We start from the raw sequence: 23,953 nt of genomic DNA on the forward strand, positions 1-23,953 counted from the left end.
AGACAGAAATGTGAGAGAAGGGTCTGCCAGCGCTGGAAGGAGGCACAGGAGGGAACTAAGAATTAACAGCAGATTTCTTCACGCGCTGCCACTTCGCTATGTAGAAAAGTATACTTGGGGTACGCCAGTGTGAGAGCGTAATAACTATCCTGGGATACCAAGAAACACATACATCATGGTACTCTTGCAGCGTTGTGTAATTTAAGAACAGACTCACAAACTGGAAAACACAGATTTTGCAGCCTGTAGTGGAAAAAAAGAGTCTTTTTCGGCAATACAGAGACATATACAATCCAATATCAACAGTGACATAACTTGTGGCTCCGTCACACAGCACTTTCCAGAGGTCAGTAGGTTTGTATAAAAGCTGAAGAAGCAATATATTACGTATACTCTATAGGCGCAATGTAAATAGTATCCCTCATATCTAAATATTAGGAAGGGTTGCATTCTGGACACAAACACTTGTGTTAAGACCATGATTTTCACCATTTCAGATGAAATATTTGCACCATTTTTGGAAATAAAAAAAAATGAACAAACCCAGGACCCACAAAGTATTTCTCTCAATTTTGACCACTTACCATTGACAAGGGCTCCGTGGCCTCCGGCTTTATGAGAACTGGGTCAAACATTAGCATTATTGCATCAATGCCCCTCGTGTGGTCTTGTCTGAAATCGAAAGAAGAAATCAAAGTAAATTATTGCAATGTCGTGATGACACCGGTAATTTGGCAATACAATTTCATTACATGTTCTTGGACAGTTCACACGCTCTGGTGTAATGTTATTATTCCTTCATTGAACAGGCAGAAACGTGGAAAAGTAGCAACACCAACAAGAAACGGAAGGTCACACATTATTTTTTATCTCACCCACCCAACTGCTGCAAATTGTAGCTGCTGCTCCAGAGGACTCAGGACAGTAAGGTCATGTTCATACGTTCAGTATTTGGTGAGATTTTTACCTCAGTATTTGTAAGCCAAAACCAGGAGTGGAACAATCAGAGGAAAAGTATAATAGAGACACATCACCGCTTCTGCATTTATCACCCACTCCTGGTTTTGACTTACAACTACTGAGGTAAAATACTGACCAAATACTGAAGGAGTGAACATGGCCTTAGTAGCACCGAAAGAAAACATTTCCACTGCAGGTATTGAGGACTGAATCAGCTTTTTTCATCACCTTATGCCACCATCTCGTAATAATGATGTAAAGTTCCTTTAAGGCTACGTTACCATAATTAGTTTTTGATTAGTTTTTTTTCGTATTTTCACAAAAAAAGGCAAGTAATCTATTTTACTTAATGGGTGCAAAAATGGTACAGAAAAATTTGCAACATCAAAAACTCACCAAAAGCTCATCATGGGAACGTAGCCTAAGACTACGAGCACATAAAATAATAATTGTTCCATGTACAACACATAACATTTGAAGGCACGGATAAAGCAGAAGGCCCAAGAAAGATAGTTTCTCCCTGGTTGATACTTGTTAATGTGGGATTTTCTGTTTTGTGAACTGTTACTATCGGATTGATGAAGGGAAAACAGTGGAAACTGCGCGTTAAAGCTGTTTGCTCGATAAATGGTTTTATCTTTTGAACTAGTCTTTGCCCATGTGCCAGGAAGTGTCATAGCTAGAGAAGTTGGCAGTTTAGAATATTCTTTTTTTTGTAGAAGTAAGAACATTGGGTTCTCGTTACATTGACATTAATAGTTCTTCAGATCACTACTCACTTCTATACTGAAAACTGTGAGCAATCTACTGCTTTTAAGTTCTGTAGACAAGTTCGACCAGATGGGCAAAGATGGCATAACCCCAAGATGTACATGTAATCTGAAATGAGGTATGGCCAAGCTCTATTTGTTAACTTTGGAAAATGCATACATTTCCCTGTATGTGATCGAAGATGCCATAACACCACTAATTAAGTACACCCGTGGTCATATAGGTTTCTTTCCATGTAGCAGTGTTAGTAATACATTGTGTGGCACTGTTATTAGGTTACTTTATATGTAAATGGCTGCTTGAATAGCTCATGTTGGTATTTACTTGTGTGACAGCGCTAGTAATTTATCGTACAGTATATCATTTCTGTAGAACACGGCACTGATATTTGGACACCTGTGTTTGCCCAATGAATGGCACTGATATTTGGACACGATACTGTTTCAGCATGAAAGCATTATACAATGGCTACTTAAAAGGCACCTGTCAGTCAATTCATGCTGCTTAAATGGCCGACACAATTGCAGCCAGGTATATTATTCCCTGAAATGCTCCTGAATTTCTGAGAAAATGTACTTTGAAAATGTGGGGACCATAGCCGAAGACCAGACTAGTCCAGCTCTGCCTTGGCCGCCTCTTCCCAGCGCTGCTTCTGGTCATTGACAGTTCCCTTCCTTATGTGTACATAGGGAGAGACCTGTCAATCACCTCTAGCAGTGCTGGCAAGAGCCGGTCTTGAATGAAGTCAAATGTGTGTCAAGAAATTATTTACCTGGCTGCAATCATGCAGCCAATCATGTTGTATGCACTATACTGTTTATTAATAAACTATAACAGTACAACGTGGGGGGCACCTGTAGAGAGTTTTGCACAGGACATCAATGTAACTATGTCCCCAGAGGGTGCCAGTGTGCTCCTGTGTGTGACTTTATATACAGCTCTGGCAAAAATTAAGAGACTATTGCAAAATGTTCAGTTTGTCTGATTTTTCTCTTTATAGGTATATTTTTGAGTAAAATGTAAATTGTTCTTTTAGTCTATAAACTTATGACAACATGTCTCCGAATTTGCAAGCAATAAATTTTGTATTTTTTTTCTGACAAAGAAAAATGGTCAAAATTAAAAAAAAAAAACAGTGCTTTCAGACCTCAAATAATGCAAAGAAAACAAGTTCATAATCATTTAGAAACAACAATACTAATGTTTTAAATCAGGAAGAGTTCAGAAATCAATATTTTGTGGAATAACCATGATTTTTAATCACAGCCTTCATGCGTCTTGGCATGCTTTCCACCAGTCTTTCACACTGCTCCTGGTGCAAAAATGTAAGCAGTTCTTCCTTGTTTGAAGGCTTGTGACTATCCATCATCCTCCTGATTACATTTCAGAAGTTTTCAATGGGGTTCAGGTCTGGAGAATGGGCTGCCCATGACAGGGTTTTGATGTGGTCGTCTATTAATTTTTGCCAGACACACACATATGTATATATCCATAAATACACACTGATTCTATAGATATTTATTATTATTATCGGCCTTCAGCTTGATCTCGAGCCATGGCAACTTGATGAATGAACGTTCTTAGATAGGTCCACAAGGGTCTTCACCGCTGTTGTCTTGATTATATCAAGCCATCAGGTTGGTGGTATTCCTCTTCGCCTTGTTCCTTCTTTTCTTCTGACCATGACGTCCTTCTTCAGTGATTGTTCTCTTTGTATGATGTGTAGAAAGTAGGCAAGTCGTAACTTAGTGATCCTTGCTTCGAGTGACATGTCTGGATTGATTTTTTCCAAAATTGATTTGTTTGTTCTTCATGTCATCCATGGTGTTGATAGTATCCTTCTCCAGCGCCAAGTTTCGAAGGCCAACGTTGTCTTTTTTCTTTATCATTCAGGTTTCACAGGCTACTACAGAAAAGTCCAGACTATGTACGAGCTGTGTCTTCATTGCCAGGGAAATGTTCATCGATTTGAAGACCTTGTCAAGTGACTTCATTGATTTGCCCATAGCTTCCGGTGTCATCGCTGCATCACTGATCTGAGTAGGTTGAAGTCCTTTACAACTTCCAATTCGTCGCCGTCCATCTCAAATGTGTCTTGATTTTATCTGGCAGTAGTCAATATCTTTGTCTTCTTTGTATTGAGTAGCAGTCTCATATTTGAGCTTTCCATCTTGACTCTCTGCAATAAGTCCTTCACTCTATCTAAGCTTGTTGTATTGTCTGTGTATTTAGATAGTTGCTGAGCCTTGTCTGACCCTCTAATTTGAACCATGCCGTTTCGCCGTGTTCTGTTCGGACTGTTGCTTCTTGGTTGATGTAAAGGTTCCTAATGAGACTGATATGGAATACTCTTGTTTCTTAGAAAAGAATGTACATTTCCTCGATCCTTATAACTTGATCACTGAGTTCATACAAAGGAGCAGATTTTTTTGTTGTCACAATGCACAGATGCCATTATTGCTTTTGGAAGGAAAATTGATAAATATATGAGAATCTAAAGATACATAGCAAGTCTACTTGTCTGAAAATAGATGGGAAAATATCGTTCCTGAGGATTTTCTCTGTCAATATTACAGAAAAATATGATTTATTATACCGAAAGGCTTCAATGTTTTCACAATTCTAGAGCCTGGTATTATCCAGTCTATCACTGGCAATATATAAAAGGCAACTCCATAACAAGATGGTAGGATAAAAATTCTATATAGTTAGACACAAACTTGTTTAATTCTTATTTCACTTAAAGGGATTTTCACAATTTCAGTAAATGGAGGCTGAACTGGCAGAGGACAAGTAGTGCAATTATTTTGAAGTAAAGACTGAGTGAACTGAAATCTAAACATTGTCACAGTGACAAAGAATATTTTGTTAACCTTATTACAACAATGATATAAATGGCTTCATGTTGGGGAAGAAGTTTTTAGTTGTATTGGCCTGTGCTACATAATGTACTTATTAGCAGCTATATCAGTGCAGCAGGGCTCCAAAAGTTATGGTAAGTGATCCAATGTAAGCCGTGGCTTAGTGTGAGAGGGGTGGGCAAAGGGGTGGTTGCAAAATTAGGGGTATAAAATTTCAAAAAATGTAAAAGTACTACTTTTTCTTTTCTTTGAAATTGTGCACTTTGAAGAAGTGGCATTGACAATGCCAAAATTCGATCAGTGCACAAGCTGTGCTACTTCTGGCTGGGTGTCCCGGATTTCCAGGTAAGCATCATTTTCAACTGTATATATACAGTTCACTCCTGCTGTAGCGCAGGAAACCATAAGTTTCCTGTCCCACAACTATCCGTCCTATAGGCCAGCCATAGACTGATGTAGGAATATAACCTACAAGATGTCAGCGACCCGGTACAATGACTTCACTGCATAGCGCCATGTGTGCCGCCCACTCTGAGCACACAGGGGAGAAAGGACTCTGTTGCTTGGATTTTTTCAGCGTAAACTTTATTTTCATGCAGAGGATGGACAAAAGTGGCATTGTTACTTTTGGGAGGATGCGTATCACTAAATCGGCACTTTCGGAGAGAGCAATCTTTATTACTTCATAGTTACTTTTGGAGAGGACACTCATTACTACTTTGTTATTTTTGAGAGGGCACTCATTACTACCTTTTAAGTAGGCATTTTATAAAGGCACTCACGGGGCAGTATTTGTTTAAAGGAATAATTTATTTGCTTGGTAAAGTGGCTTTGGCATTGGCAACCTATGCCAGATCACTGTATGCTGCTATGATAGGTAACCATAAAAAGTTACTGCACGGTTGCACATCAACACAGGTAACTTTTTTCCTGATTGTTGGAATGAGAGAAGACAAAAATTCTTAAAGAATAAATTTCCTTAACAGAAACTATCTCTACTAGGACCCACGTGTCCATTACCAAACACTGCAAAATGTGTCTGTCTTGTGAATCAAACCCCGGGATTCTGATTTTACAAGTTCTTTAAGACAAACGGAACCAAACAACAGTAGAACTCAAGTTGGGAGATACAATAAACAGAAAAGCTGTTAAAGGGGCAAGGATCATGATTTTCCTGTGTAAACCAGGTGACCTTTAAACAGATTTGCATAGAAGCTGCCGCATTCCTGGCATCCGAAGGCCCGTGTCATTGCATTGGGAGGGTCCCATTTGTTGCTCCTTTCCATAAATCTTTTTACACTCTCTACTTCCCTCTGTGCAGGAAGGCAGGGCTGGCATTTCTCTAGCAAACTGTTTTTGCTACTGTTGATAACGGGAGATGGTAAAAGGTCAGATGACATCACAGTGGGTTTTGACTCATGGATCCCTGGATGCTCTTTCATAGACTTATGAGTATGGTTATGCTTAGGATCCACGTGCACAAAATGTGCTTTTTTGAGATATTTCATGAAAATGGAAGCTTGGCCAGTAATAGCTACAATGGGAAAAAAAAGTTGCTTTCTTTCTGCATTCTATTCACATGTAAAAAGTGTCTTCCATTACAGATCACAAAGGCATTGTTATTTAGTTTTCTATGACGGCTGAAAGGCAGATTTGTAATTATAGTCTCTAGAAAGGCTGAAAGCTACTACGGTGTTCATTTTTGTCAGAGGGGCTATCCACTTGGAAAAAAAACCTGTTGCCATTTTACATCAGTTTAGTATTGGTCACATGCTGACACAGGATGCGCTCTCCTGTTTCGAGCACAAGTGCTTCAGCAGTGGGTCTTTCACCATCAGTCCAAGCTGAATCACTTGTGGCCCTGACACAGGAGAGTTATTGTCACAAGTGACCAGTACCCTGTATGTAGGGGGCTTGTTTACTGGCTTAGTTCCATGACTAAGCCAGTCCCCTTTTTGTCACGGCTAATACATTGGCAGAGAATGGTTATTTACTGGCATGAGACAGTCAGACTCCTCCACATACAGCATTGACGACATGCCAACACAATACACTCTCACCCATTTCGAAAAACCAGAAGTGTAGCTGCCAGGACCGAATAAGTAGTCAATTTTATTTAATGTCTCTGTGTCTTTTTTTTTTTTTGCTATGACAGTGGTCAGAGCTAGGGTCCAGGGCTCATATTTTACATGACAAAACATACAGATAGGTTATTTTGTTTCCAATAAATTTTGTTTTTATTATCATTATATTATTTACATGGGGGTCTTTAGGTATTTGAAATCTGAAGGACTCAGCCTTTGAGTGATAAAGGTATACTTTACACTTTTTTTAAACACGGTAGCCTGTGGGCATTGTATGCCCAACAGACGCCATCTGTTTGAGGCAACTTTAACTGATAAACCTCATCATGGGAAGTTTTATCTCATGTCGCTCAACTTGGGATTGGTCAAACCAAGGGAAAAATTAAAGAGTTAATCTCAAGTTGTCATGTGCAGCACACAACTTTCCAGTCTCTTTCACTTTCTGGTTCCTGACACAGTGGACTCTCCTTACTGAGTGTCAATTATGCTGAGTAGCAGAGCTGTAGATTTAGTAGAACTATAAAGCTCAGCAAAAGTTCCGCTGTAAGGCTGTGTGCACACGTAGCATATTTTTCGCGGTTTTTTTTGCGTTTTTTCGCTATAAAAACGCTATAAAACCGCGAAAAAAACGCTTACATTAAGCATCCTATGTAATAGAATGCATTCCGCATTTTTTGTGCACATGCTGCATTTTTTTCCTGAGCGGAATCGCATTCCAGAAAAAAACGCAGCATGTACATTAAAATTGCGGAATCGCGGCGATTCTGCACACATAGGAGTGCATTGATCTGCTTACTTCCCGCACGGGGCTATGCACACCATGCGGGAAGTAAGCAGATCATGTGCGGTTGGTACCCAGGGTGGAGGAGAGGAGACTCTCCTCCACGGACTGGGCACCATATAATTGGTAAAAAATAAAGAATTAAAATAAAAAATAGTCCTATACTCACCCTCTGATGGCCCCTGAAGTGTTCCCGCCTCTCTGGTGCATGATCTCTCTTCCGTTCCTATAGATGATGTGGTTCAGGACCTGTGATGACGTCACTTACTTGTGATAGGTCGCGTGACCGCTCATGTGACTCACGGGACCAATCACAAGACAGTGACGTCATCGCAGGCCCTTCACTGCACTCCAGCTATAGGAACGGACGCCGCAGAGGTCTGCAGGTGAGTATAACCATGTTTTTTATTTTTTTTATTATTTTTAAACATTCGATCTTTTACTATAGATGCTGCATAGGCTGCATCTATAGTATAAAAAGTTGGTCACACTTGTCAAACACTATGTTTGACAAGTGTGACCAACCTGTCAGTCAGTTTTCCAAGCGATGCTACAGATCGCTTGGAAAACTCTAGCATTCTGCAAGCTAATTATGCTTGCAAAACGCTAGTTTTCTGCGGGTATATGCATGCTAATTCTGCATGCAATATACCCGCGGCAGGAGGCGCAGAATTGCCGCGGAAATTTCCGCGGCAATTCTGCAACGTGTGAACTTAGCCTAACACATTTAGTTATCAGTGGTTTGTTCTGGAGTCTACACTTATCTATACATTTATATACACAGATAACAGGCCACTTGTACAAACACACAGCTCCAGACAGTAAGGGTACTGTCACACAGTGCAATTTTGATCGCTACGACGGTACGATTCGTGACGTTCTAGCGATATCGTTACGATATCGCAGTGTCTGACACGCAGCAGCGATCAGGGACCCTGCTGAGAATCGTACGTCGTAGCAGATCGTTTGGAACTTTCTTTCGTCGCTTGATCACCCGCTGACATCGCTGGATCGTTGTGTGTGACACCGATCCAGCGATGTGTTCGCTTGTAACCAGGGTAAACATCGGGTAACTAAGCGCAGGGCCGCGCTTAGTAACCCGATGTTTACCCTGGTTACCAGCGTAAACGTAAAAAAAACAAACAGTACATACTCACATTCCGGTGTCTGTCCTCCGGCGTCTCAGCTTCTCTGCACTGTGTGAGCACCTGCCAGCCGGAAAGCGAGCACAGCGGTGACGCGGTGACGTCACCGCTCTGCTTTCCGGCTATGGTGCTTACACAGTGGAGAGAAGCAGAACGCCGGGGGACAGACACCGGAATGTAAGTATGTACTGTTTGTTTTTTTTACGTTTACGCTGGTAACCAGGGTAAACATCGGGTTACTAAGCGCGGCCCTGCGCTTAGTAACCCGATGTTTACCCTGGTTACCCGGGGACTTCGGCATCGCTCCAGCGCCGTGATTGCAAAGTGTGACCGCAGTCTACGACGCTGGAGCGATAATCATACGACGCTGCGACGTCACGGATCGTGCCGTCGTAGCGATCAAAATTGCACTGTGTGACAGTACCCTAAGAGCTGTGATGATGGGTGCCAGGGACTGTGGTTCTTGAGGATTGAGATCATAGCAGCTAGTCAGGAGCTGAGAGGGATGGGAGAAGATAACTGCTTTATAGAAATCAATGCTCTGTAGAGAAATGACTGGGATGTTGGAAGTTAACCCATCTTCTGGAATGGAACTACTGCGCACTATTGGCCAGAGTATAGGCAACCACTAGTGGTCGAGCTTCATGGAAACTAGCTGTACACCAAGTAAGATAAAAGCTGTCATTGTAGAGGAACTACATCAGATTGAAAAAATATGTCTACTGCAAACGTGCTTATTTTCATGTTATGTAACTAATTAAAGTAATTTAATAACTTGAGAATATACCCTTTATGGGAGGACATATGCGAATATATTAGATTATGATCCCCACATGGCACAGGTGCTGATACGAGTAGTGTCATTGTCTGTACAGTTTTGCAGAAGATTTTGGCACTATATAAAAATATATACCGGCATATGTTTTCTGACTCGTGTAGCATTATGTGATTTAAAAAATACAAGAAAGTGAAGGATATGCCATGAATTGTATGGATGCCTTGATTGGTGTCCTGACATTGTATAGTATAGTAATTTACCCATTGGTCTTGTTTTTCAGCTCCCGAGTTTTTCATGTCGGTACCAAGAACTACAGGATAATCACACTCCATGTGTATTTATTTTAAAAAAAAAGTCAGAGAAATTTGTTAAGTGAAGTGACTTCCTGATTGTTCTCCCGAACTTATACAGTGCAAACATTACTCAGAAATGGGATATATTGTGGTCTAATCTTATGTACTGTTGTCGCCCACTCACATAAAGGGATATACAGTCCCTGTGAACACGAACAGCTACAGACATGTTCATAAAATCCAATAACACATCTGTGTTTGCCATCAGACATCTCTGCATAGGATATCCGAAATCTCATTCATTTCATGTAATTTCTCTTCCTCCACCTTACAAGGCGAGCACTTCTGCTGGGGATTGCCAGATGTTGGTGTGTGTGGGGGCTGTGGTGGGATTGTCTGGTTTAGCGCACAGACCTTGGAGATCAACAATGAAAAAGGAAAGGGGGGGGGGGGGTATAAACCAACACAATCCCTGCGCTGACCTTTCCACAGCACTTCCTATGATGTGTTCTAGACATATTGGGCTTTAACCACCTTGGAGCAAAAGAGGCCTGTAAATCATTAGAAAAGCACTGCAGGCACCACGGGTGCTGGAGGGTTTAAGGCTGTGCTGGAACTTAAAGTAGCCACTATGTAAGGAAAGTAAATTAAAATGCGAAAAAATAGAACATAAAAATGTATGCAAAAACTTTCACTATATTATGGACATTTTTTTTATATAAAACATTTGAAGGAACCACTTCCTTTGTAAAATTGTGAGAAATTGAGATTTCTTGACACTGCCCTGTCAAAAATGGATGGACAGTCCTAAAGATCCAATACCCTTTTAAGAAATGATACTGTATATGGTGCAACTTTTTTTCATGGGAAATTTACGTGATAAAGTTGGACTCTGCTTTGGACCCAGGGGTGTAACTACAACAGGTGCAGGGGTTGCAATCGCACCAGGGCCCTGGAACCTAAGGGGCTTTAAAAGTCCCTTTGGCCTATAGAAAAAAGACTATTGCTATTAAAGATTAAAATATTTGGGAGCCCCGTTTGAGCTTTCGCATCGGGGCCCATGAGTTTAAAGTTAGGCCACTGTTTGGACCCCTCTACTAACACAGCTTTAATTGCTGGAAAACAGCGACTACATCATTTGCAAACAATAGATCACAGACTTTTCTTGAGCTTCACCAGTTCTCTGGAATGTGCTACCCTAGATAATCATTTTAATTCTCATTGTTCAGGTTTAAAAGGGATAGTCCACTACTGAACAAATCCCTTATTAATGGACCCAGGGAGATAAGAAAAATATAGTTTGATACTTCATAGACTGTCCCACTCATCTCCATAGTCAATGTTCCTTACTGATCTGTGGGTATCAAAATCTGGAAGGGGCATCACATGAATGCTGCAGCCAATCAGCAGCAGTAGGTCAGCCGCTGTGTGCATGGTGAGGAAATACTGATTGGCTGCAGTGCTCACATACCGCTACTGCCGGATGTTGACACAATCAGACCAGCGAGGGATGTAATGCTGACTAAGAAGGAGAGGGGCCGGTCCAGGAGACAAGTATAATTTTTTTACATTTTTTGTTTATTTTTCTCACTTTCTTGAGCCCTATAATAAGGTTTTTTCAGTAATGGACAACCCCTTTAAGCATACCCCAAAAAATGTTAGACCGCCTGGTATTGTTTGTAAAACACCCCAAATAGTTTGCTAGTTGCTCATACTTGGAACCCTTTTGTAAATGTTGTGCCTCCAGTTTTACCGATGTCTTCAATTAACAGCTATGGTCTTGTGAATATTCAAGCATCTGACATAATGCCGATCTCATAAGTCATAGTAAGAAAAAAAAAAAAGGATTGAGGCCCCTGGTGAAATGTATGGAGAGCAGCTGAACATCAGCAGAAAAGCATGTCTGACTCAGGGACAGCCCTGCCATAAAGAATAATTAGTTACTCTATAGTAATTATGGGCAGGGAAGTTTAAGGATAATTGTGCAGTATTATCAGATAATAAACCTCGCCTTCTATGTGCTGAGAGTCCGAGAGTTTTCTTTATGTGCTTCATCATTGGACCATTATTTTCTTATCAGGACCAGAGAAGTTTATCTGCTGTGAAATTTCCTATCCTGATAAAAGTCAGAGGTTCCACGTGGAAGGCCGCCTATAGACAGGAGATTGCTGGGATCTGACGTCAATCAATAGTGCAGTGAGTGTCACACACCCTTATATATCAAGGACCGTTGATCTGTCAGTTTGGAATTTCCAGGTGGCTTTCATTTTTTCCCACTTGATATGGAGTAGATTACCAGCCACTCACCCGATGCCCTCCATCAGCATTGGACTGGGTTGGCAAAGTCCCACCAGTAACATTGGGGCCCACTGTTCAGTTGCATGCGAAAATAACCTGACCCTAGTACATAAATTTACTTTTGCTTCTATGTAATATAAATTTGTCTATGTTGCTTAATGAATGATTAGATTATACCCTTTTCTGCAAATTGTGAATCAAGTGTTATTGAACTACTCATCAGCATTCCCTACAGGGGCCTACCGGAGAATTCTCCTGTTCTCCCATGGGCCAGTCCGAGCCTGGTCACCATAGACACTTACCAGGAGCAAGGTTAGGACAGTGTCGGACTGAGGTGTGAAGAGCCCACCAGTAACATTGACAAAATGGGGGGACCCACTTTTCACATGCATACAAATATTACACTGCCCTAATTCACAAATTCATCTATATTTCTATATACTAATAAACTGGGTAGTTTGGTTAATGAATGAGGAGATGCTGCTTTTTTTCTGTACAGAGTGAATCAAGTGAATTATACCAAGTACTGCCCATACAGTGAGGTTGGGGGCTCAGATCTGAACTGGGGCCCACCGGGGAATTGCCTTATTAACTTATGGTCCAGTCCAAGCCTGATTTAGGACCAACACTCTCACTTTGAAGGGTTCCTGATGATAAACTGAGTGGCACCTGGAGGATTGTCCAGGTCTCCAGAATGAGAGCCAATCTACTTAGTTCTTGTCTACCGGGCTAATAGATCAGTGATCTGAAACGGAAGCATGGAGCCCTTTATTAATCAACTTTTATCCTGCCTAGGCAATATGCATTAGTAATCTAGGGGGAATGGCAAATATTTCTGTCCTACGATAGGTGTACATGAGACTCAACAGGTGGCGCAGTAATTTATAATATAAAGCTAATTACAGAACATTTTTATAATAATATGAAATGCTGTAATTATACAGTGATTCCTATAACATTCAGGATGTTTATATGAATAGTCGGCTAAATGTGCAAAGAGCGGAAGAGGAATGGGAGTGGTGTAGAGAGTTCTGCAACCCATGTGGCCGTTTTTCATGTACATGCTCAGCCCATGTTTTCCACAGATAGAACATGTACTTTTTATAATCTACAGCGGTGTTCACATGTCTATGTCTTTTTAATGAGACGAGTGTCAGCAAAATAAAACACAGAGGCATGTTATGGCAGAAGAAACAAGTAAACATTGAAGGCTGACAATACAAATGTTGATGTTGGTGCTGGATCTTGACAACCTGCCACTGCTTTGGATGGTCTCATCTTCAAACTTGTACCTTACCGTATCATACAGTTTTGTGATAGGGGTGATGTAAAAAAAAAAACCATTGCAATATATGAACCACAATGATATGATCCAATACAATCACATCTCATTCTTAAAAAAATAAATGCCTTGCAGCCCACTCCTTAGAAGGATTCCTATGCAAGATCCTGCTGAGCGTAGGAAGCGTCTTCCCCCACAATCAAAACTTCATCACAGATCTCTATTGTTCGAAGTTCCTGAAAGTTTTACATAAATATTTGTGAATTAGTAACTCTTTTATATAAACTAATGGTTAAAGAGTTGGGGTTCTTCAAATGAAAGCAGACCCTGATCATGCCAATGATGAAGAGCCATGGTGAGGAGAGCTCTCGGGCTGACAGATGGCGGCGGTCTGGATAGTAAAGATCCACAGACATTAGACTGGCCAGATAGACTGTATGAGCGATCCCCCTGGATACATGGCTGCACATTGACAACTTTCACCACTTGTGAATTAGGTACAGAGCTATGTTCTCAGCAGCTGGTGACCTCAAGGTACATTCCCATTTCAGACAATCGCTGAGTAAGCACCGTCAGGTTAATAGAAGAGACTGATGAAAGTTACCGTACTTCTTGCTTTTGCCACCGTGACAGATAGGAGTTTCATTTAGAATCAGCAATTAAAATCTATAAAGCAATCTACACTGAACTTTCATTGTGACCAAAGTTTATCCGACCAATCAGGATAATAAATAAGAATAATTCACTTTATTTTTATAAGGTTTTTTTTTCCCCTCACAATGTTAATCTTTTTGGGATTACATAGAGGCATATGGGGAAACACTGAGGCTCAGTGGTACAGATGGGAGAAGACCCCTGTGTACAGTCCGGCCCCTGTGCACCGAAATCTGATTAACAGGAAACTTCAAATGGTGATTAAAGAAGAACCACAAAGCGGATTTCTCCACCAAAGGTATCAATGTAATCAGTATCACAGCGCCATCACAGCCAAGTCTTGCTGTAGATTACAGCATCTGCTGACAGGTTCTCTTTAAGATAATGCTCAGCTTCATCAAACTGATCTACATAGTGTCTGGTCCTCATTATCAGTTGTGGGAGCCCATGCAAAAGAACTACAAATAATATCTCTTAGTGGGCAACGGGCCCACCAGAGTTGACGTGCAAGGCCAGGTTAGAGGTGTTGTGATGAACGACCTCGGAGAATCAATACAATACACGTGCACCTTTAGGCTACGTGCACACGCTGCGGATTTTGCTGTGGATCCGCAGCGGATTTGAGGCTGCGGATCCGCAGCAGTTTTCCATACGGTGTACAGTACAATGTAAACCCATGGAAAACAAAATCCGCAGTGCCCACGATGCAGAAAAATCCGCGCGGATTCTCTGCAGAAAAAAAGGAGCATGTCACTTTTTTCTGCGTATTCTGCTGCGGATTTCAACTTGCACCAATAGGAAAGTGCAGTTGAAAACCCGCAGAGGAATCCGCAGAAGAAACCGCACAAAAATCCGCAGTGAAAACTGCAGTGGTTTTGCACTGCGGATTTTGCAAAAACCGCTGCGGAAAATTCCGCAGCAAAATCTGCAGCGTGTGCACATAGCCTTAGTGTCAAGCATAAGATTCCACTTTCATGAAATGCAGGTGTGGTCTACATACAAACGGGGACTGAGAAGACAAAAGTCATCTCGATTTCCCACAGTTACTTTTTTGACTGTTTTGTAGGTGGGAAAACTTGCAAAATCGGCAGTGCATCAAATACTTATTTTCCCCACTATATATATATATATATATATATATATATATATATATATATATATATATATATATATATATATATATATATATATATATATATATATATATATATACTGTCACCATCTGTCTCATCGTTTAACTGCTGTACTTGTGATACAGAAGAGGAGAACAGATAAATAATGATTTTTTTTTCTTCCTGATTGAAGATCTTGGAGAAATTCCCCATTGAAAAGGCCATTTACACCTCCCACCATCCGCCTCTGCTGTGTGTAGTAATCCTGATTCTTATCCGGTGCAGCTATGCATACAATACAATGTCTTGCAGACACTTTACTACATAGCTTATACCACAACAACCATGATATCATCTTGGTATCAAGGAGAAGGGCCAATGTCTTTGCTGCAGGTCGCATAACATGTCTGTAAGCCTTTATTACAACAGCATTTGCAAAGCATGAAGCCCTGTAAAAGCTTCTGACTGGTGCAAACAAGAAAATGAGACTTTGGGTATGTTCACCTGGAGGTTTTTTTGTCATGGATTTTTTTGGGGTGCAAAATCCATATCAAAAACATTTCTAAGGGTATGTTTCCACGTTCAGGATTGCATCAGGATTTGGTCAGGATTTTACGTCAGCATTTGTAAGCCAAAACCAGGAGTGGGTGATAAAGGCAGAATTGTTGCATGTGTTTCTATTATACTTTTCCTCTAATTGTTCCACTCCTGGTTTTGGCTTACAAATACTGATGGAAAATCCTGACCAAATCCTGATGCAATCCTGAACGTGGACACATACCCTTAAAAGGACATTTTTTGGTGCAGTTTTGATGTGTTTTATGCATTTTTAGCCTTTTTTTCTAATGTGGATGTAAAAAAAACATCTGTACCTACCCTTATATTGCATTTTTTAGGAACCGTACTAACACAACTTGATTTTAATAACTAAATGACACTAGCTTCTGGCTGAATAATACTGAATAATAATACTGAGGAAATGTACAAGGATGCAGCAGCAGAAATGGTTTGGAGAATTTTCCTTGTGCGCTAAGACTAAGGTGCAGAGAGTTGTAATGATCACCGAGCTACAGAAAAAAATGTGCTATATGCTGAATTTATGGGTGACCTACCTGAGCAAAGTGCCTCCTGTATGCCCATACAGTGAGATACATTGCAGTATCAGTATACATTAGGAGACCCTACTGATATATACTTCCTGCTGCAGAGACAATGTCCAACTCAGAAATATGTGACCGCTGCGGCTAATCACTGGCCACTGCAGACAATTACTAGGTGCAGCAGTCCCATGTCAGGAGTACGGACATGGTTGCCACAGCAGGAAATAAAGAAGCAGCGCCGAAATGGAAATAATTCTTATTAGTTTTTAAACCTTTTTGAAGCCTCAGTTACCAATTCTGTCTTATTTAATCTGGGGCTAAACGGCGACTCTGGCCGTATCACAGAACGCGCAGCCAAAGACCGATCATTCCCCAAAAAAGAAAATCAAGGAGACACATTCCCTTTTGATCTGAGTCAAAGATTACACATACTAGTCCGAAAATTCACTGACCGCACACATTGCCACCCATGTGCTGTCCATTTTTGGTATTCCAATGTATAGGAGAAAATCACTGATGGGAAAATCTGACACGGATGAAATGCAGATCAAAAACACTGATGAAAATTGGATTTTTTTTTGCCCACAAATCCCCATATACATGCTGCAGAAAAATCTGCACGGAAAAGGCACCAGGCAGAATTTCTAGCTATATGACTTGGTAATATTCACATCCTGCTGTATACTCAGTGATTCACATATAACCTTTATAAAATAAAAGAAAACCTAAAAAATAATCTACAGTAATTGATCAATTCTGCTAGAACCATCTAACGACAGACGGACCATGAGCATCGCCCCTATACATGACACATTCATCCTTACCGAGCCGGTGTGCTAACTGCACATAATGATGTGATCGGCCCAATAACCTGTTTCACATAACACATAGGATGGCGCTGTCATTTCATTACTACCTTGCGGTACAGAGTGAAAAAATCCCTATTTGTGTGTAGAGTTTCTGTCCTTGAATGTTGTATCAGAATGTGCTGCTGTGAATAAGGACTGTGCAATGTACATGGCGCCATCTATGGAGGCCCGGTCCGCTCACTTACATCATAATAGAGCAGGAATAACCACTCATCTGAGGGTGAAATAAACCAATATCCAGAATAAGATTTAACTAAAAGGGGCAGCTTTATAGAAATGATAATCACGTATCTTATTTTAGATTTCCTCCAACAATTCCATGCGCTGCAGCTTTAATCCCTAGCCTATCTGATAGGTACCACTATTTACCCTGTCTTCCTGATTCATGAATGTAATACCAGAGCTGCGGTGAAGACTGACACGATACCAGGCAGATGCAATTTAAATTCCATGTATGTATGTATCTACAAACATAAGACCATTAATTTGTGTATTTTTTTGGCTGTGTGCTGTTTACTTACAATTAAGGTTTTATCACTAAGAGGTAAGCACTGCTGGACTATTGTAGCACATTTATGCTAGTCCGGCCATGCCCGCTCTGATAAGCAGCTCACTGTCAATAGACAATGTACATACAGAGCCTGGTGTGGGCAGGGTTAGCTTGCTCAGCTCTGCTGCATCTAAAAAGTCTATATGTGTCACAACTGCAGCACCCAATATGCTAAGTGATACATCGCTGGAATCAGACTCACGTGCCCAATGTTATGCTAATCTCAGATTAAGGGCTTGCTCACAGGAGCGTATACATTGGACGAGTGCTATCCGATGTTTTATTGGATAGCACTCGGACCAACGTTATTCTATGGGGCAGTGCTGATCAGCGTTTTTTTCTCATACCACTTTGGCGTGAGAATAAAAAATCAGATGGTACGCACTTATTCAAGGTGAGTGGAAATCATCGGACTGAACTCGGATGACTTATGAGTGCAGTCCGATTTCTGCATACTAACACATCGGAGAAGATGGAGAAATTTTGTTCCTCATCTTCTCCTCACCTGTGCTAAGATTCTCTCATCCGAGAGAATCGGATTGCACTAAGCTGACCCTCAGAGTAAACTCTGATCCCAGTATGATAAGATTACCAATAACATAATCGATCCAATTATCTCGCATGAGAAAAACTTCACTCGTGTGACCGTAGCCTAAATAGCCAAAACCTGCTGACCGATTCCCTTTAATATTTCCCAATCATTTCACTATTGATTTTTATAAATACTCTGCCAGATTTACATGTCTTCTTGGCTTCATGGACTGTGCCCTGAAGAGGAGCATAGAATGGCCACCAGCATCAAGTCAACATCAGCCTCTCTCCGTACCTCCGAGGAGAGGAAAGGATTATTTTCAATAAAAGGAGATTGCACATCTTCTTATGTAACACTGAGCTCATTGTTACTTTACCTGACTTGACCCAATTTTGCAATATAATCCATATTTCAGATTTTTTTTTAAAAAGCAATCTTATGGCAGGTATGGGGACAGGGAGATTTTGTATCTTTGTCAGTCACTTATTTCATTGTAATGCTGATATTTAGGATGATGAGAAAACCCCTGTAACATTCACAACTTTCATGATATTGAAGTCTGAGCAATTGAAACACGATGGGCCATCAGTGAATGACATGAGGCCACATCCAATAACTGAAATATTCTTCCGACCTAGTACTGCTCGTACAATGGGGCTTGTTAACAAGTGAACTCTAAGGCTATGCTCACACGTTGCTTTTTACATTACCAGCAAAAGCTATGAGATTTCAGAACTATTATGCACACACATTGGGTTTTTTCCTGGCCGATTTGGAAAACTGCAGCATGTCACTTCTTTCAGCATTTTTTTACCCATAGAAAACAATGAATAAGTGCAAAAACGCAGCAAAAACCGCAGGCATCAGGTTTTTGCTGCCTTTTTGGTACAAAAACCTTAAGGAAGTTACATCTTGGTTTTCTGTGGGCACAAAACTTTATCAGAGATGAGAAAAAGTAGCAAACATGCAGCAAAAAATGCTGAAAAACCTGCTTTTTGTAAGTAGCTTCTTTACTGCCAATAGAGCAGGTTTTGCCTGCAGATAAAAACAAATGCAGCAAAAATGCAATGTCTGAACATAGTCTAAGACCATGTGGGAAGAAATAACCTTTCATCTTCTGATTAATCACCAAACCCATAAGTCATAGCTAGGATTTTAGCTCTCTAGTAATGGCTGAATTACTTATACAGTAGATGTTGCTTGGTGTAATGCCAGATCCATGTAATGCATCAATAATCTGGAGTTTCAGCAATGTTTATAAAACTTGTATCATATTTTGTGCACATTTCCTTCAACAGAAATCAGATTTGGAGCCGATTTACATAGAGGAAATAGAGGTCAGGTTTGAAGAGTTGGAAATGTTTAGGGAACGTAATGGGGCTCTGTTGCACCCAAGTTGTCTGGTGGTATCTTGTGTAAGGGTGCACTGACAGGGGGGTCATGTCAACCACAAATAGGGGCACTTCTAGTTTCCAATGTAGAACTGGTTAGTGGTTAGTCAATGTGGCTCCTGCCTGCTGTCAGGGGAAAGGGAGGGCTGGTTACTAAGAAAATAGCCCTGGTCCCCTCCCTTAGACAATACCATCCCTTATCAGAGCAGACTGCTGTCTGGTTTCCTGTCTCAAGCTTCTGCATTACAGATTTGGACAAGTGAAACAGAGTTTGCTAGTTAGGGGAACAAAGTTGATATCAGATCCCACTGCAGAAAGTATGCAGACGAGTTCCCTCCTCCAAGGCAAACTATACTGACTTAACGAACAAGGGGCTCTCTTGTGTGCAGGGATAGTGCTGGAAAACGTTCCCAAGCACATCTGAGCACATCTGAGTACGTGTCCTGAAAAAATAAAAAAGCAAATTTCATAGTAAGACCGTACGGAAAATTAAAAAGGTGGCTACTATAGTTCACTGAATGCTCTATGCAATGAGGTATAATAATTAGGAAGTGCAGAAACTGTTTCTGCAATGTGACGAGAATACCATAATGACTTTATAGTATGCCATTATAGTATAGTACTAATTACCCTATTGGAGTATGCCAACTACATTGGGGTAATTAGTAGAAGCTTTATTTTGGGCCCGAAGGCAAAATATTAAACAGAGCACCCAACTATCACAGGTTTTTAATAGTATTGGTCTTCTCCTATTAGTCAAAGGGGTGTTTTCTTCATCCCTTAGGGCTAGCTCACCCCTCCATATTTTCTGTCCTAGTGCGATCCGACAAAACATCAGATCGCGGATGTTATTCTATGGGACCGTGCACATGGCTCATTTTGATCCAGTTAACAGATTGCACTCGGCCATGCAAGTACATGAGTGCATGGAAACCATCGGACTGTGCTAGGATGATATCTGAGTGTGGTCCTATTTCCACGCACTGACACAATGGAGAAGATGGAGACATTTTGCTCTCCATCTTCTCCTTAGTGTGCTCTGATTCTATCATGAGAGAATCAGATCACACTATGCGGACACTCGGATCAAAGTTTGTCCCGAGTGTCATTTGCGTAATCGACCCGATTCTCTTGGATGAGATAACCTATGGTCTTGTTGCTCCAAAGTCCAGATTCAATTGCAGTCCCTGCAAAGTCAGAGATCAGAACAAGGAGTTATTTTTTGATTCCCTGTATTGGATAAAGTTACAGAACTCCCACTGTTTCCTATGTGTAGTGTGTACAAGGTAACGCTTATTGGCTCCTGTTCACACACTACAACTTTTGATATTGCACAGCAAACAATCATTTTACCATTGTAAGAAATGAATAAGGTCCATAATGCCCTTCCCTGCCTGTCACCTGGCTTTATGTAAGGCGAGAGTGTTTCCAAATTATTATATTCTCATAGTCTAGGCCTATGTACCCACACAAGCTCATTCACCAAAAAACACAACCAGTCTGCAGGTTAATTTTTGGACTTTCCCTTTCCAGTAAAAAGCAGAATACATAGCTTGGTGTGGAGCTGCCGTAACACAGGATCTACGACTGATGCACAATAAATAAATATTAAGCCACCTCGTGTTCAGGCGTTCATTGTTGTTTTAGACACCCAGGAGGAGATAATGAGACGCCTGAGGAAATTAATGCTAAAATCATCCCGGCAGGTGCAGAATATGCCAACGTGTACTGGGATCGCTTCATATACCCAGTGTCAGGATACAGGTATACAAACTTCACAGGGGAAACGGCGTCGTCCTATTTTTCATAGCCCACCCTTCAGATAGATGTCCTATTATGAAGCCCCCCTATGATGGTGGATCTGTTGTTGCTCACAATGTACTTTTATTCATCAGCACACTGATCTTCTCTATATTTAGCTTCATATTCACAAGAATTTCTGCTTATTACGGATACCTTCCTTTATTAGGGGAAGTTGTCTTGGTAGATAATAATATCAAAGTGCAGCACAAAGATAACACCAATACCTGCACTCATAACAATCTGTGCGAGTAAATAAATTAAGGAGTAAAAGCCGCATTGGCTCCGAGCCATACAGCAGGGTCTGGTGGACGCGAATTAGCACCTGAACCGACATGTAATTACTGTGGATGACACCAAATCAGCGCACCTACTTATGTTTGAAGTGTTGTTTTTGTTGCTATGATTATGAGATTAGTATTAAGGTAGATTGGAGCATGCTCAGTGGGGGTGCAAGTGAAATGGGGAGCTTCACCCCTAATCTCACAAACCACAAAGAATCTGTCAGCAGGTTTTCTGCAATGCAATCTGATGAGACACTGAGTTCAGTGATGTGTCTTTTATTAGGCAGTGGGTAGAGAGTGTTATATGACCCAGCATCAGGCTCAAAAGCCAGTCCCGGTGCACCTGACAGACAGCTCCTGGAGGTTCTGGTATGGTGAATGCAGTGACCGGGGTGCCAGCTAGAATAATAGAGCAATGGAAATTTCCAGTGAAGAGAAAAGAGAGCACTCACTATACTGGTCATTTGTTATTTATTCAAGAGCACATAAAAATATAGTGTTTGGACCCGTGGAAGCGCTTGCAGCGCAAAACGGCCGTAGTCCTTCATTGTCTCCACCTCTTCTTATCTGCCGCTATGTGTTTATCTGGTCTTGAATAAAGAACAAATAACTGGTACGGCGAGTGCTGCCTTTTCTCTTCGCTGGACATTTTCATTTATTAGGCTGTGTGCTGTTTACTTACAACAAAGATTTTATCACTAGGAGATTATCATTGCTATGACCACAATGCAGGGGAGGCCTGGTCCGACCAACAACACAGAAATGACAACAGGAATGGACTGCAGACCACGACTGGAATAACATGTGACACCGATGTGCCAAATCCATTAAGAAGTGCACACCTACTACAAATGAATTTGGCTCATCTTACCCTGTGCACCCTGATCAAGACTGGCATACATCCAAACCTCCTCCGCAAAATGGGGATCGGACATAAGTCAATTGGGTCATAGACTAAAATGGTGACGGCAGAGAGAACATGCGCTCTGACGTGCACCATTTTCGGGAGCATACCCCTCCAGGAGGTGGACATTCAAACATAGTAGGCTGTGTCTGAGTGTCCGACTCCTGTAGGTCTACACTTCCGAAAATGGTGCACGTCAGAGCACATGTTCATCACTATTACAGTCTATGGTATTGTTGGTGCATAAGTCCGAACCCGATTTGCGGGGGTTCTGACGTAAACTCTGATGGGACCACTGAATGGGTGCAGGAAGGCAATGTTTCTTTCAGGAATAGGAGAAGAATTTTGTCAAATATTCCATCCTATAAATATAGTCCACAGGGTCACACGCTGTCCATCGTTCCTTCTTCTGCTCTCCGCTATCCGTTTCCCCATGTACAATCTTGTGTAAAATATGAGACGGCTCTTTTACAAATTCCTACTTGTGCTGCAATAGGATCATTGGGATCACTTCCATGAGAAAACAGCTATGAGAGAAAAACACCCTCCATGTTAATCTTCCCAGATGTTTAGAGACAGGGAGGCTGCACAGAGACACTCACGGAAGCATCAGGTCATGTTGACTAGCGCTGTATCACTGGTTAATATTTCACAGATTTTTTTTCACAACTATTGCACAATTCTTAAGTAGTTTAAAAGGAAAAGAAAAAACAGTCCGGCAAGAGATTAGCTAATCCTAATCAAAAGGTACAAAGCACATTTAAAAGGAAATATGGCATGTGAAGCAAGGTGTGTCAGTGGATCCGACATTAGCACAGTCATATTTGCTGTCCAGGTCATTGTACAACATGGCAAACTTCAGAGAAACGGATAAAAGCAACAAAGCATTGCTTCCCAGTGCAGGTGTCTGAACAGTCGGGCCTGGGTCCTGCTCTGCCCTTGTCTATATTGAGGTAGACTGACACCAGGTGGGGAGTTAATAATCGAGATAGGACCATCCCGATTGGGTGCACCTTGTCGCGGTGGGATGGCTTTTATGCTTTTTTTTAATTAAAAGGTCTTTAATGAAGTACCGTATGTTATTTACATGTATCATTACTATTTACTTACTACAACGTATATGCTCTTTTTTTTTGGGGGGGGAAGGTTGTCTGTGAAATGGCCACAGTGTGAACGTGTTCCTACCCATCAGATGTATACCAAGTTATGTTGCGGCTCATTTCTTTGGCTATACCCTTTGTGCAGCCAACTCGGCTGCAAAGGATCCTGTGGGCCCATTTAGTTGGCGCCTTTGAATGTGTAATTAGTTGGGGTTTTTTTTTTGGTAACACCTCTTTGACAGGACTCAAACTTTAGACCTATGGTGTAGAAGACAGAAACTCTTAAGGCTGCTGTCACACTAGCAGTATTTGGTCAGTATTTTACCTCAGTATTTGTAAGCCAAAACCGGGAGTGGGTGATAAATGCAGAAGTGGTGCATATGTTTCTGTTATACTTTTCCTCT

General features: G+C 41.2%; 1 protein-coding gene across 1 annotated transcript in view; it reads right to left on the reverse strand.

The window, feature by feature from the left end:
• The window catches only part of KLF3 (KLF transcription factor 3), a 60,666-nt gene that overhangs the window by 21,923 nt on the left and 14,790 nt on the right, over nucleotides 1–23,953 (reverse strand). Inside the window, exon 2 of the mRNA XM_077279914.1 lies at nucleotides 585–672. Within this exon, the coding sequence (XP_077136029.1) occupies nucleotides 585–641 (57 nt within the window). The 5' untranslated portion in view covers nucleotides 642–672. The remainder of the gene's footprint in view (nucleotides 1–584; nucleotides 673–23,953) is intronic.

This window comes from Ranitomeya variabilis, chromosome 1, assembly GCF_051348905.1.
Source record: "Ranitomeya variabilis isolate aRanVar5 chromosome 1, aRanVar5.hap1, whole genome shotgun sequence".
Classification (NCBI taxonomy): domain Eukaryota; kingdom Metazoa; phylum Chordata; class Amphibia; order Anura; family Dendrobatidae; genus Ranitomeya; species Ranitomeya variabilis.